Source organism: Euprymna scolopes, chromosome 1 (genome assembly GCF_053919585.1).
Source record: "Euprymna scolopes isolate OS-2025 chromosome 1, ASM5391958v1, whole genome shotgun sequence".
Classification (NCBI taxonomy): Eukaryota; Metazoa; Mollusca; class Cephalopoda; order Sepiida; family Sepiolidae; genus Euprymna; species Euprymna scolopes.
Window position 1 is genome coordinate 3,434,273 of NC_136482.1, and position 16,173 is coordinate 3,450,445.

General features: G+C 35.0%; 1 protein-coding gene across 10 annotated transcripts in view; it reads left to right on the forward strand.

Annotated features, from left to right (window-relative positions):
- The window catches only part of LOC145252591 (ninjurin-1-like), a 346,393-nt gene that overhangs the window by 70,874 nt on the left and 259,346 nt on the right, over positions 1-16,173 (forward strand). For all 10 annotated transcript variants that reach the window (XM_080115604.1, XM_080119340.1, XM_080120392.1 and 7 more), the window contains exon 2: positions 2,919-3,013. In XM_080115604.1, coding sequence (XP_079971730.1) covers positions 2,966-3,013 — 48 coding nt within the window. In that variant the 5' untranslated portion in view covers positions 2,919-2,965. The remainder of the gene's footprint in view (positions 1-2,918; positions 3,014-16,173) is intronic.

A 16,173-nucleotide genomic window follows, 5' to 3' on the forward strand; every position in this document is an offset into this window, starting at 1 on the left:
GTACCCTATCCTTATATGACTGCATTATACTCCAACTCCCTTCCTGTATATCTAATAACAAAGAAACCCTAGAATTATTGATACATATTATCTAATATATATTGGTATCTGAAATTTAATATTATAGCATTACAACTACCCGCCCAGACTCACCACATAACTTGTTCCCTTAACTCACTCTCAAACCTCCCCATCCCTCGCTTCACTTAATTAAAACTTTAGTACAAGACGCCCCATGTAACCCCTTTTGTTCAAACCTGCTTAGAATACACCCATTCGCATTTTTGCCTTAAATCATGACCATAATACCCCTCCCAAAATTATTCACCACTTCATAGTGCTGTTGTCGTCTCGGTTGCGCCTGTCAAAAAAATGCCCTGCATAGATAATAGGAATCATACACACCAACAAAATAGAATTACCACTCATCCACACTCTAGCTCCTCCTAAGCCTTAAAACATATACTACATACATTAAAGACCATGATAAAGACTCTATACACCTTCTTACATAATACTCTATATAATACGCTCTTCCTTTATTTAGAATTCGATAAAACTCCCCCAACATCATCTATTATTTTATTTGATCTATTTCGTTCCTAATGAATCCCATGCTAGACGCCGCATCCCCACTATGTTACCTAGCATCTTCTCTATTCTTCTGATGAGAAGCATTGGATTTCGAAATCCTTGACATAAATAGTCCCTTCTATCCTCTAACTAATTGATTGTATTCCCTTATTAAATAAATGGACCAATTTATATTTACCAATATATACGAGGGGCGTGCAGTAAGTAATGCATCTGACCCACTTCCCATAGCAGTAGAGCAACGAAACTTGGCACAGTTATTAGTCTTTCTCTACATAGGAAGGTCACAGAGTTACGCATTTCTCCCATCGTTTAATGCAGCTCTGGAGACCGTTTTTGTAGAACACCCCAGGTTGGTCCACCAACCACGACGTTACTTCAGAAATCAAGGCTGCATCATCTGGGAAACGCTTTCCTTTCAAAAACAACTTCATGGCTGGGAAGAGGTGAAAGTCAGAGGGTGCAAGTTCAGGAATGTATGAAGAATGGGGTAGGATTTCATAACCACACGCCTGTGCTTCTGATCTGGCGACATGCGAGTTGTGGACCGGAGCGTTGTCCTGGAGGAGGGTATCTTTGCTGATCTAGTCTCGCCTCTTGATTTTGATAGCTTCGCTTAATTTCCTCAAAAGTGAAGCATAATAGGCTCCTGTAATTGTGGTACCCTTTGCCAGGAAATGTCATCACTACTCGTCCTGGTCCCAGAAGACTGTGAGCATGACCTTTGGGCTTTGGTCTCTGGATCATAGTGAATGATTCAGGTTTCATCCTGTGTAATCAGTTTTTTTTAAAACTTTCACTCATCTTCTTGGCACATCTCCAAATTTATCCTCGAGTACTCGACGCGTTCTCGCTTCTGGAATGATGTGAGTAACCTGGGAATCCATCTGGCAGACACCTTGTGCATATGCAGTCATGAATGATAGTTTCCATAGACCCTGTACTAATCTTGACATCCATCTTGGGCTACTTGGCGAATAGTAATGCGCCGATCTTCCAAAATGGCAGCCTCAACTTGACGGACAGATGCCTCATCAATGGCAGAAGGGGGCGACCAGGTCTGGGAGCTGTTTCAATAGACTTCCGGCCATGTTTGAATTCACGATGCCAGCGTTTTACAAGGTCATATGATGTGGCATTATCACCACAAGTTTCTTTCATTTCATCAAAAGTCTCCTGTGATGTGCGTCCTTTCAAATACAAAAACTGGATCACTGCTCGACATTCAACAGTCTCTATTTCATACCTGACTCAGTTCAAACACCTGTAAAACAGAAACCACAATTAGTTTAGAGCTGTAATTTGCCACATAATCCGTAAAGATATAAATCATTGGACATGCAAACTTTCAGCTAGATCGGACAACGGGAAGTGGGTCAGGAGCATTACTTATTGCACGACCTTCGTAGTTTTTTAAAAATTCATTTCCCATTTCTATTGTTCTCCTATATAAGCTCCAATGATACTTGTCGAGCTTTATATTGTCCCAATAAGTCTCCTTTTATAGAATTGAGATCACTCTTTTCTTCTAACTCGCTAAGATGCACCCTCCAGTCTTCGTTTACACATGTATCTAGAAGGTAAGTCTGAAGAAAAAAAGTCTGTGGTATACTTTATACTCTGTTCTGTGACAGTCGTCCGCACCGACAAAGGTTAGCAGTAATACCAAAAAGTGTGGATGGTTCTACACAAAGCCTTCGCCACTATAAAGAAATCATCTGTGTTGATTTCCGAGCAATTTAGTTGTTGTGGCGGAAACTCATACATCGAAATCGATGGGAGAAGTCCATCATATACGTATATATCTAAGTCTTTCTGTGTATATACGCGTGTGATGTTTATGTGTTCGTTATTGACAGAAAAGTTATAGATTTTGCAAAAAAATATTTTTGTGATGCTGGATATACCGGGAAAAATAATGGATGTGTGTAGACTCTCAAACTACACCATAAGGTGACTTATAGATTATTGTTTCATGTAACTCAGTAAACTGACGGTTATTATTTGTGATTCTTTCACGTGGTATTGAACTTTGGTATATATTTTACCCAAGGCATTTATTATTTACTCCGCGTCCAGTAAAACTATCTTTACGTATTTTTAGGTGTGTATTTATAAAAACTGATGATTTGCACGTATTTATATTGCATGGTTTATGCTTATATTAAATCTATTTAATATTTCTGCAATATGAATAATTATATAAAAAAGAAGATATTGACGATCACAGAGTAAGTAGCCGTAACTTTGGATGTTTTTTTTTTATTTGTTCATGTTGTCCATGTGCCTCTATCTATTTCTTTGTTTTTATTTTTTATTTTCAGAAACAGTAGATTGACTTTTGTATCGTTAATCTTACCAGGACCAAAAGATGAATATTTCACCGTTCATTGCGGAAAACAATCCGACCATGAGTGCCGTGAGTACGACACCTTTATTATAGAAGCACATTGGTTAAATCTGAAGAATCACAATGCTATGAGAATCAAAATAGAAAAAAAATGAATGTTGCAGATCACAATAAATTGGTTGATGCATAGTATAATTCTTTTCATTCAGAAATGCATGAAATTTCGTATAGTAACTATCTCATTATCACTTGTCCTGGATGAGAAACGACAAATGAGTAAAGCTGGCGGTTACCTTTATAAAAATGTGAGGTATAGCTAGAGCGAAAAAAACAGCAATATCAATGTTTACCATTTAAAAAGGTTTTGCCTTAAAATACAGCGATAAAAGGGTTAGGTTGTGTGTCATTGATTACATTGGTCTCAACGAGGACACAAATGTCATTGTTTGAGAAGGGCAAGATATGGAAAACAGTGATAAAGATGCAAAGTTTATGGTCATTGTTTCAAAATGATATGGTTTGGAGTATAGCTGTAAAGGTCAACATTAGAGATTACTATTTCCAAGTGGCATGGCCTGAATATCTCAGCCAAAAAGCTGAACTGGTGGTCTTTCTTTCAATAGGACACGGCAATGGGTTTCGCTGCAAAAGAGAAAAACTAAGGACACTGTTTCGAAATGTCATTACTAAAACAGACGGCTGGGGGATAATATTGCAAAAAAATTGCCTTCCGTTTTCCTGCTTTCCAGCTGACTACAATATTGTTGTCTTCAAGTCTAACGTAAACAAGTTCTTGATGAGCCGTTCCATATAACTTAACAAATTTACCGAATTTTATTATTTTCCAATTTCTACTATACACTTTACCCCTTATCCTTGAGTGGCCTCGTGGCCTTGATAATGTGGTGATGCCTGTGTAAAAAAAGTGTATGAACTAAACCTAAACCTAAACGTAGATTCCATGAACAAAGCTTTTTTTTTCTTAGAATTGCACACCTGTGGAACTCTGTTCCTTTTGCCTGCTTTCCGCCTGACTACAATATGATCGTCTTCAAGTCTAACGTAAACAATTTCTTAATGTCGTTCCCCTTAAATAATCCAATTTACCAAATTTCCACTACTAACAATTACTACGTCACTGCCCGATTGACCACTGTACACTTATTAACCCTTATCCTCGAGTGACCTCTGGGCCTTGATAAGTGATGGGTCCTTTAAAAAAAAAAAAACAATGTTAATACGAAGAAATGTGTAATTGGCTACAATAATGAGAAAAGCAAAGGATTCTTATTCACACCTGTTTTGAATGTGATGTAGAGTGATAGGGTTAGGGTTTATTAATGGGTAGGTGGGTAACAACGACGGTGTTATTACGCATGCGAAATGATTGTTGTGAAGATTATGTTTCGCGCCTCTTTTTATCTTGATAAAAATAAAAATTCTTTGGGCCGGAATTTTTTTAATCTTTTCAGTTGGTCAAGCCTGAGTTCGATTCTCACTAGAAAATAGGAAATAATGTTTGTCGGTTTTGAGTGGGATGAAAAGAGGAAACGCACGAATGAAAGAAAAGACAGAAAGGAAGAGAAAGAGAGGGTGAAAAGGAAAAAACAAAAATTGATTGGAATCAGAGAAAATTAGATTGTCGGTCTCAGATGAAGGGAGGAACGAAACAAGAAAAGAAAGAAGGAAGACAAAGAAGGAAAAAAACATCAATAAGTTGTTAAGATAAAGAATCGGACGAAAGGGAAAAAAGTCAAAGTGAAACGGAAAACCAGAACTGAGTGGGAAGAGAAAATGAGAGAGAGAAGAAAGAGAGATAGGAAGAGAGGATGTGTGTATCGATATCTCGTGTGATAGAAAAAAGAGGAAAAGAAAAGAAAAGAAGATGCAGAGGAATAGGAATAAAAGTTCCAATTCGAATTTACATTTTAATGAATATTTCACATTTTCCATTTTTAGGTTAAAATATGTATTTGAAAGAGAAGATAATTTCAAAGTAAATTGTATTTTAGAGCTTTACAAAACAACGTTAAAAAAGGCATGAACCGACACTTTTTACATTAATCGCATGGAATTCATCATTCAAAAATTATTTTTCGTGATAAAAAAAAACATTGGTTGGCACGTAGCGCAACGGATAAAAGTGTTAAATAAAATAAGTTCTAAATGACAATCCCGTAGAAGTTTAGAAATCACTCTTCACTGCAAGCGATACTACGAATGAAAAGGAAAAAAATAAAATTTTACATTGTCATGGAGGACGGATGAGAACAATCTACCCCCGTGAATAAAAGATGAGTTAAGTCCTCAATATATATCCCCGAATTCGACATAAACATTACCAAGTTTGATAATACACACCTAAAGATGATCGAAGGTTACAACGGCCGAAACGTTGTGAAAATAATATCCAAGATGAATATAGTAGTCCGAAGAATCCAAAGAATATAATTAAGAATAATTGATGTAGTTGGTTCTTCAATGCAACATTCAGTCTGGACGGTAAACCAGCTTCTTCTTCCAAGGAGGAAGTTTTTAGGGAATATCCAATTCACAGACAATCCCCATTCGCATATATATCCTGATTTGATGGTGTTTGTTTTTGCAGGAAGATATCGCCGTGCTCCCACATACACCACCTTGTATTCTCAAATAGTCACTCATCTCGTACTGAACAGGTTCAATGTTGCTTAACTTTAGTGATCTAAAGAGAACTAGCGTGTCAACGTATTTATGCTGAATATGTTGATACGATGTATGAGAAAATTAAAAAAAAAATAATAGGAACAAACCAAAACATATTGTATCAATTTAACTTATTAATTGATAGGGTGTGAATATAACATAGCGTCACAGACTATAAAATCGGCTATGACGAAATCCATCGTGTTCAATAAAACCCTTTTATTTTCGAGAAAGGTATGAACCTACGAAACAATTTATTCATACAGTTGCTTAAATAGACACTGTATGAATAAATTGTATGCAAGTGAATATTTAAAAAGTATCAAGAATCTAAAGATAGAATAGATAAAGTGAAAGAAGGTGATTGACCTCGAATTTCATAACTACGAGTCGCTTTTTAATTGCCTCTCCACGAGAGCAGAGTTAGGCAGAAAGTCACTTTAAAATTTTAAAGGAAATAGAAAGAGAACCGTGGTTTACTTTCGACAGCATAATGCCTCTCGATTCTTTTATTTTTATTTATTTTTATTTTTTTTGGTCCTCGTATTCCATTAGCGACAAAGGAGCAAGACAAAGGGGCAAGAATTGCTGTTTTATGGGTCAGAATATATTCAGCTGACACTTATCGCTAACTAGAATTTTTATTTTAAAATAGTATTATTTAGCTTCGTACATTAAGTGGTCCATACCTTGTCTGGGACGATTTCCATCATAAAAAAAAATAAACTAACAATCTTAAATAGGGTAATCTTTATTAGGACAAAAATGAAAATGGCCTTTGTCGTTCACTAAGTAAAGACAAAACAGACACTTCACTTTGATCCCAGCCCGAATACTAAGAAATTCCATACCTCTGAACGGTTTTTATTTCTTTGGAACATTCTTAACTAGAATATGTGGAGATTTGAGTTTAACGTTCTTTAACGTCATGTGTTTCAGCCGAGATTTCACTCACCCCTAGGGTAAGTTGGGACGTGGATTGTACTCTGTGTGTGTATGTGTGTGTGTTATTTCCTTTTCATTTCAATGAAATACGTATATGTATATATAATTAAAATAAAAATTATAGTTAAAATGAAAATTAATTCAGTTATTTTAATCGATCAACGCAAAAATAAAAACCAAAGAAACAGATCAAACGAAAGGAATTCTGTGGAGAATCAATTAATGGCCGGAAGTGACATCGAAGCATGCGTATCCTTTGGATCCGTTGGCCACACTATAAAATAGCAAGAGTTTCAGAGTTTCTTGCCACATGCTAAGAGAATAGAAAGTGGAGCTTGGGTTTACTTGCGGCAATTTTATTTCTCTCGCTTTTCTTATTTTGTCCTTTAGTCCTCACATTCCATGTGCGATGTTTCTGACAAAGAGTGAGGAGTAGCTATTTTCTGAGTCAGAATCTAGCAATCTCACACTCATCGTAGGCTGTTTTTATCTTGAAATATTTTAGTTTCTTATATCAAGTGGCTTCATGACTAGTCTGAAATAATTTCCATAAAAAAGTCATGGTGATCGTTTACCTGTAAATTAATACCAGCCATATATCCAGGAAAAAGAACAGATCCTCTCAAACGACTTATCTTTATTAGAACAACAAGGGAGCGGTTTAGTTACAGAGATAAGTGCATCCAAATAATCAACTAAACTTTTGTATTTTTGTGTGCTTACCTAATTCTCGCCTATTCCCCCAGTGTTCAACATTGTGCCAATCTTTTTCTCGTTGAGAGGCAAGTAAATAAATATAATTCACTTAATCAACCCTGAAGTGGAAAACATGACGAATACTCGATAGCGTAATCATGAAGTCACTATATAAGCATGTCTTTTATTTAGGGTGGAGTCGATTAGCTGACTGTGCATTTCGAGGATGAATCCAGTTACAGGCAAACTGGCCGAGAGCCAGATCAAAGAGACAATATATATATATATATATATATATATATATATATATATATATATATATATTCTTGTCAGGGAGATGGCGACGTTAAGCTTTTGTCGCTTTAGATAAAAGAAGATTGTAATACTAACGGAAGCATTGAAGCCGGATTCTAAACAAATGAAAAATAAGTGTTTCAATTTATTTACCACTGCACGTAAGTAAACACAAGGTCGTCTTTATGTACGGGATTTTTAGCTTCCTAGTAAATGATACTCACGAACGAGATATTTCGAATACATCAGTTAAGAAGGATTTTTTCACTTTTATATTTTGGTCCTATTCCAAAGGCAAAGAAAAATGTGACTTTTGTTCTAGTTATAAACGGCGGGAAAATCCACACAGATTATTTATCACAGTAAATCGATAAAGAAATTAAGGGTAATCGATAGTAACAAGGATGCCAGGCTGATTATCCAATGAAATTATTGCGGACCAAAATACTGGAAAATTTCCCCCAAATCCTCATTTCGTCATCCAGTTGTAATAATTCTAATAAATAATTATTAATCTGATGATCTCATAAAATAAAAACTGATTAAACTGGATTAAGGCAATCTTATTAGCAAACAATGTGATTCACTTTCACAAAGCAAGAGGATTTTCGTTTCCTCCTATTCAGTATTTGAGTGATGTCATAGATGCGAACGAGAACTACACTTGCTTAGATAATCATGTGTGAGCTGAACTAACTCCTCTGTCGGAAGGAGAAACTTTTTAATGAGTATCAAACATATAAACAAGTATTTCCCGGTAAAATATGACAAACAAAAGGATCTTCTTAGAACTTAATTATATTTAACAAAATCTTTTTCAATAAATCATTCAACGCGATTGTTTTATTGTTAAACATCCAATTCCATGCGGTTAAGCCTTTTACATTTTGTATTTTCTTGCCAGGAGGTTAGATACAATAAGATGTGTTGATAAGCCAGCGCATAGGATAAGCGTAATCTGATGTAAAAACGTGTTTGAACAGCCTGGTCGGCATTCCCTGATATGGTGACTTCAGACGACCAGTGAGTGTGCACCGCCTAGGACTGAACAGGAGTATAAGTCAATACGAGAGCCTCTGGCTGAGGAAAATTGTATCATAATTCTATTCGAGCAGAAGACACACCGATCCTGATATTCGCAAATTATCACCCATCCGAGACTGATCCAACGAAAAGACACTTAACTTCGTGATCAAAAAAAAAAAAGTATGTGACGAAGTGAGTATGTCTTATACTGACTACAGCATCGACTTTATCTGATTCGAGATCTATTGGATCTAATTGTGAAATTATTTACTTGTGGACAGTATGATTCGTCTATTGTCAACCTTAAATATGGATAAAATAATTTGCTTTAATAATTGTGTTTCGCAATTTTGATATGCAGATATATTTGAACTCGTAAAATCCATTGAATGAATTCAATGCTCCACATGTGGTGAACTTATAATGTTGGCATCAACAAGAGAAAATATGTTTCTGCGTTTCAGTTACAGCCTCTGCCCCTCCCACCACTGCTAATCCTATTCTTTCTCATTTCTTAGGTAAAATGCCTTAACAACTCGTTTTAGCTACGCATCCCCAGCTTGTAAAATCGATTCAACTTACCCTCAAGTCTCGCTTACAAACATTCTTATAGGATGCGTAAGAAGGAAATACCCTACACTTGATGTTATTTATCGACTGAAAACATTTCTATCTATAGCTAATTTAATTATAAATTCTCTCGAATAAATCTAAAATCTGTGATCTAAGAGGATAAAAGTATCCTTTGCTTCACCTATTCTCAACCATTCTTTCATCGTAGATCCCCTCAGCTTTATGTATTTCTCTAGTTACCCTCTACGCCCATACAAAATTTAAACAAATCATAGTCATCATAAAGTGACAGAAAAACAAGATCAAAAACGAATAATTTTGCTATTAAATACTTTAGATTTTTAATGAAATAATATTATACAGTTGTATCATAAAATAAAATAAAAAATTATGACGTTAATTTGTATGAAAATAATAATGAACAGAATCACAAATAATTGATGTAATTCTTTGATATTACACTTTAGTAAAATATATGATAAATAGTAAATGCGCATAGTTGAACAAAAATGGGCGTTTTTACCAATTTAATTGATAATAAAGTATTGGAAATATCGAATATTCATTGAATTCATCCTATCTCGACGAGATCAACGTCGAGTCTTCCTTCTAGTATATATATATATATATATATATATATATATATATATATATATATATATATAGTAATTTATAATATATATGGCGATTAAGCTACACTGAATATTCCGGGTTTCATCCACTTTAGGATTCTTCAGGCTTATGCATAAGCCTGAAGAATTCTAGAGTGGATGAAACGCGGAATATTCAGTATAGCTTAATCGCCATATATATTTTATAAATTACTAACTAACTGTACCTACGTAATGAGCACGTGTGAAATAAATACTTAAAGTTTACGCATAAATTTATACTTTTGTATATTAATTTAATGTGAGTAAATTAAGTAGTTTATATATATATATATATATATATATATATATATATATATATATATATATATATATATATATATATATATATATATAAATATAACGATTAAAACAGAATGTGCGGAAATTTTTCGTTAGCTCTTTCGGCTATCATCGCGTCAGGAAAAAATCGATAATATACAAAAAATATTAATGGCGAAATTAAAAAGGACGATGGGGGCATTTGGATGTGACAAAAATAATAAGAAAAAAAACAATTAAAAGAAAGATTTAATCTGAAATTATTACGTTTAAAAGTGACTAAAACTTATCACAACGAGGGAAAATAAACAACAAAAAAGTTTCCTGAAGGGAAATAACGTTTTCGTTGTCTCCTTTTGCCGGCATATAGAAGGTTTTCGATCCGAAATAGAGACAGACTCCAAAATCTTTGAATGTTTTTTTGAGTCTGCTCTGCGTAACACCTCGAACCACTTTATATTTATCAGCAAAGCATGGATTGTCAACCAAATGCTGGCCAATAGCACAGTCCAAGGCTACGGAAGGAGGGAGACTACCGGATCCTACCCTCCACTGTCTGATTTTAGATGGAACGTGCTGATTTATACCAGTTAGCAAATGCACAAAGTTCGCCCGACATAATCAGCATCGCACTGGCATTTAAATTGATAAACAATGTTACTAATTTAGGTGTAAGGCAAAGTATCTTTGCGAAAAGAAGGAAAAGCAGGTCTCGTAGTGTATACCAAACGCAAGCAAACAGAGTAGAAGCACTTATAAACACTTCTAACAATCTGTTTTGACAATTTAATACTCTTATTCCTAATCCACGGTAATTTTAAATAAACTGGGCACTTCGCAGGCCAAAACATATTAGGGGATATAAAATCATCAACCTCCTTGTCAATGCACTCTTCAATAAGGTCTAAGGGATAACCATTATTAATAAATATTTCTCTGATCTTATCAACTTCGGAGTCTAATCTATTAGGTGAACATATCATGGAAGCTTTATGTACCAGCGTATTAATTAAGCCGACCTTACGTGATTTGGGTAGAAAGGACGACCAGTACACATATAAGCTAGTAAAAGTAGGCTTCCTCTAAATGGTAGTGAGGAAGCCCTCTCTTGAACGTTCAACAAGATATATATATATATATATATATATATATATATATATATATATATATACGTGTGTGTGTGTGTGTGTGTGTGTGTGTGTATGTGTGTAATTGAATATAAACTTAATTGTAATCTAGTTTTGTAAGGAAAAGAATGATATTCGACACCAGTAAAATGTTTCGCGAGATTGAAATCCAGGCACAATTATATGACGTAAAAAAAGGCAGTTTTCTTACCACATTAAAAAAGGAAGATAAGTGTTGTTTTTGAATTAAATCTTGAATGACACACCTGCATTTTGCAGGGTTGCAAACCAAACAAAACAATGTGTATCTGTCTTGCAAAGATTTTTCGACATTAGATTTAATTTAAAGCCGCCACAAATTCCACAAACAGTAGACACGCCTTTAAGCTTCGTATTAATAACAAGTATGCCTGTCCCTAAGATGTGGCCATCCATTATAAGCATTTATTGAATTCAAAAGGATATGTGACTTAGTTAGATGTGACAGACGGAAAAATACTTAAATAACATAATAGAGAAACAAAATTCTTATTTAAACTTCAGTGTGGTAACGGAACCCTATTTAAAACAGAAATAGTTCAATCGTGAATCCAAACGTGTCCTTATTTATTTACCGTAGAAATAATACTGTATCGTACCTTAATACTTTAAAATTAGCTAGCAAATATACCCAGTGATCTAAGTGCAAGAGAGATACTAAGAATTGCACATAAAGACACATTTAGAATCTTTAAAATCTCTATCCGTTGGAAGGCGTAAGATAGCGTGTAAATATTTGGTATCCGGTAGGAGGCCCTATCCTTTTCTAGAACCAAATGATAATTTAAAAAAAAACTGCTACGAGGACCACATGTGTACCTACAGATTGTCCTATTAATGGTTCTACACACTCTCTGTGTTGTATAACTAAGTCAAGCAGGTGGTCTTGGCTTGTCACTCAAATACAAAGAAAATGACCTTTTGAATTTAATCCTTCCTTTAATATAATTCGGCCATATTTTGTCGCCTAGAAAGTGTGTTGGGCCCAAATTATTTGTTTAAATGAATATTCCATCTCACTCCCGAGTCATTCTTCTATTTTTGTAGGAGCTTAATACGTTCTACGATTGAATAATCTTGCCAAATCTAGGGAGGATCTGCTACGAATAGCATTTCCTTCCTTGACAGGGTACAAAACCGGGTTCACAGGCATTTCTCCATTCTGCTTCCTCCTTTATACAGAAGAGATTAACGAATTTATCTCTGCTCTATTGTTATTTTCATTGCAAGTGCCTAACTGAGCTTCTGTATAGGATACGTCCTGTAAAACATTAGCAGCCGACATTCGACTAGCTCAACAACTACCAACAATTTCCCTTATTATCTATGTCTACAACTAAAGATAACTTATCGATTTTCCCAGTTGCCGCAAACGGGATGTTTCGTTTCTTCTTGAAAATGGGTAGAGCGTTTTACTTCAGTTCGAATCTGGCTATAGCCTTGGTACATCTCCCAAGACACGATAAGAAAACTTCCGGAAAGTTTTTCTGTTAACTTCAGTTGTTGTGCTCTTGTAGATGAGCCTTCTTCCTTATAACAGAATTTCTTCATAGGTTTGTCCCACAATTCAAATCGTTCCATCCAATCCGTTCCGAAGAGGTTTTCTGATGTCTTATGCACATAAACGTTTACTTTATTGGTAGTGCCATTTAACGTCACAGGGAATGTCAGTTCTCCCTCAAATTTTACTTTATTGCCTGTGCCTGCTCGAGCTGACTTATACTCCTTATGCATGGTTGGTTTCTGAAGGCTTTTCCATGTCTGTAGGTTAATAATGGACAGGTCTGAACCAGAGTCCAACTGTAACTCAACTATTTTATTGAGGATGTTGATAATGAAGTATTTCTGCCGGTTCTTCTCGACTTTCTGTCGGATTTTGTTTGTCCAACGCTGTGACTTTTTGTTCCTTTTTCAATGCATCGCTTTGTGGCCTTTCTTGTCACACTAATTTCATATTTTGTTTTTATAAAAACATCTAATGGCCAAATGTTGTCCATCACAAAGGTTGTATGGCCTTGTAGGTTAATTCGGTTTGGATGTGGGATGGCCAAACTTTGGTTGTGCCTCGTTTTTCTTCTCATTTGTTTGTTTGTTTTTTTTTCCACGAGAGTAATCCTTTGATATGAAACTAGCCCTTCATATCTATGGTACACCTGATTTTTCGCTGTTTCGTGAGTCGTTCTTTGCACTAACTACACGTTGACAATCCTCGGGCAACTTCTGAAAAGTGAGCCCTTTTTCATTATCCAGTCTAAATAGAACACGTCGTCTTATCTCTGCGTTTTTTGCTTAGACGAGACCCTGTGCAAAAATCAAACATTTGAAATTGTCCGCTGATAATTCAGTTAATCGAAAATCGTCACAGTGTTTGTTAATAATAGACGTGAAGGTAAGATAATCTTGGCCGTCGCGTTTTGCCGGCTTGAATCACTTGCTTCTCCTGTGAAAAAGCGTCTCCTTTGCGCTGAGGAGTTCAGATAAAAGCTTAACCGCTTCGGAGAATTCCAACTCGCCTTCATGTGTAAAACGTAATTAACGAACTTACTGTGTTCTATAGTCCATAGCTTCTGTAGAAGTATGCAGAATTTTGGGGGGCTTTGCTCCACGCTTGGCAGTCAATAGTGAATAAATCCTTGTATCTTCTCTAAAAAGTATCAAACATCATATCCTGCTCGGGTAGGTAGTTAAATGTATCGATGGAATTTAGATATAGTGTTTTGGGGAGATGCCGTGCTGTTATCACTGTGTTTCGTTTTATTCAACAGTTTTATAAAGAATTCCTCGTATCTCTTCTGTAGAAGTAGCAATTTTCGTCTTGTTTTTTTCCGTTGAAGTAAAAATTCGTTCTCTAACTTTAGTTAGTAATCCAAATGACTTTTTAGTAGTTGCATAATTATGACTTTAATGTCTTCCATATCTTTTCCAAGCGAACGATAAAAAATGTTTTTTCTCTGAGAATGGACAAAGAAAAGTATTGAAGGCTAACAAAATGTCTTATTTTTTATGTTTTGCATTCTTGCCTGCTAGCAAAAAAAAAATGTCAACGTTTCAATAAATAAAAATATTCACTTCCAATCACAGTCAGGAAATGCAAAGAAACGCATTCACAAATCGAGATAAAACAAACAAAAATGAATAATTCAGTTTTCCCAGTTCATAAAATGCGTTCCAACGAACGTTTGAAGTAAAAAAAAAATCAAATTCAGGTTAAATCTTTCTCGTCTATAACAGCACAGCGTAACGATTTTAATTATGATAGTTTATAGTGACGTCGTGCTTTTTTTTCAAAGACAAAAAGTACTTTTTTTTTTACTTCCTAGGAATTAAAAAAACATTATCAAACTTCAGGCCTTTTTTTTTGTCGTAAAGAGACAAGGAGGGTTTTACTTACGAATTCATCTAACTTTTTCGTATTTACCGACTTACATTTTTTCTTTTTATTTCAAAAAGTCCTCGTGTAACAAGGCTTTTATAGTTGCTTCTAGTTAAGCCGAAGTTTTTCGTCGCCAAAGTGTTTTTTTTTTTTTGGTTTTACGTGTAATTCGAATTCTTTGTCGGCAGTGTTGTGGAAAAACTGGAGCATTTTAAAATTCGGCTTTTTCTCATGGAAATCTTCTTCGCCAGTTGTTGTCGTGTTAGTGGTTGAATAAATGAGGAGAAAAACACAGTGACAATTGAATAAATATTTATTAATAAATACATAGAAGTGGTAATTGAACAATATCTTTGTTCGTGGTAGGACTAGTTGTGAACGACCATCCGCTTCCAGTGTCTGTCTCCGACTCTCTCGTAAACCGCTTCTTGTTCCCGGAAGTGACATCATAGACGAAAATGACGTCATGGAATAGTTCCTTATTCCTGGTAATGTATGTCCCCAATATTTATAATACAACATACGGAAGCCGAGACGATTAAAGATTATATTGTAGGGGCCAAAATAACAGCAAATTTAATAAAAATGTCTGGCGAAGTTATTAGCAAAAGTCTGTAAATCTCCATGACTTTTAAAGGATTACTGAGTGATTTTATATCGTTTATCACTGTTGTAACTTGACCTTTAGTAAATGCAGGGTAGCACCTAGGAATTACGCGAAATCTGAGAAAATAATCACAAAAACAAACAAATTTACGAATATCATGAAATTTAAAAATGCCCACTAAAAACATCAAAATTAAATTATATTTTTACTTTGAATAAAAACCGTAAATTTTCCAAAAAACATTTTTCCTATGAATAGGACTAACATTATTTGCTAATTGTAGGCGACCCTATGACCAGAGTAAATACACACATTTCAAAGGGGAATACTTTAAAAATGTGGAGAGCTCCATTAGCGGACATACATTTTTATTTTCATGTATGTTTGACATATTAACAAAGAATATCAACTTTCTTGTCGATTGTGGGACAACAGTACGTGTAATTACGAAGGAATCGGACTTTATCAATTTGAATCCCAACTATAACCTTCCGAGCCACTGTGTAGAACTAGCCGACGGCAGTCGAGAAAACGATATCGTTTGGAAAAGAATAATAAAGGTGAAATTTATTTCTGTTTTCTGGAAAACGCTTTTCTAACCCCGAAATTTTAACAAAATATATTTTCTGTACGAGCCGCGACTAAACAAGGTGCAAATATAAACTGTAGTCCCAATAAATAAAACTGGTGTACCCGAAAGAAGGTGTATTCGATTTTCAAGAAAATTGAAGACTATATTATTAAAACAGTGTAATCCAATCAAAAACCGCTTGCCATGGTTTACAAACATGGCATCAACATCTTGGGCACTGTAATATTCCAGGTATCAAAAAGTTGCCGAATGTGGTCGACGTAATGAAAATAAAAACTTTTTTAAAAAATTAACAAACTGCGACGCTTGTATACAAGGTGAAAAAGCAAAGTACTAAAAC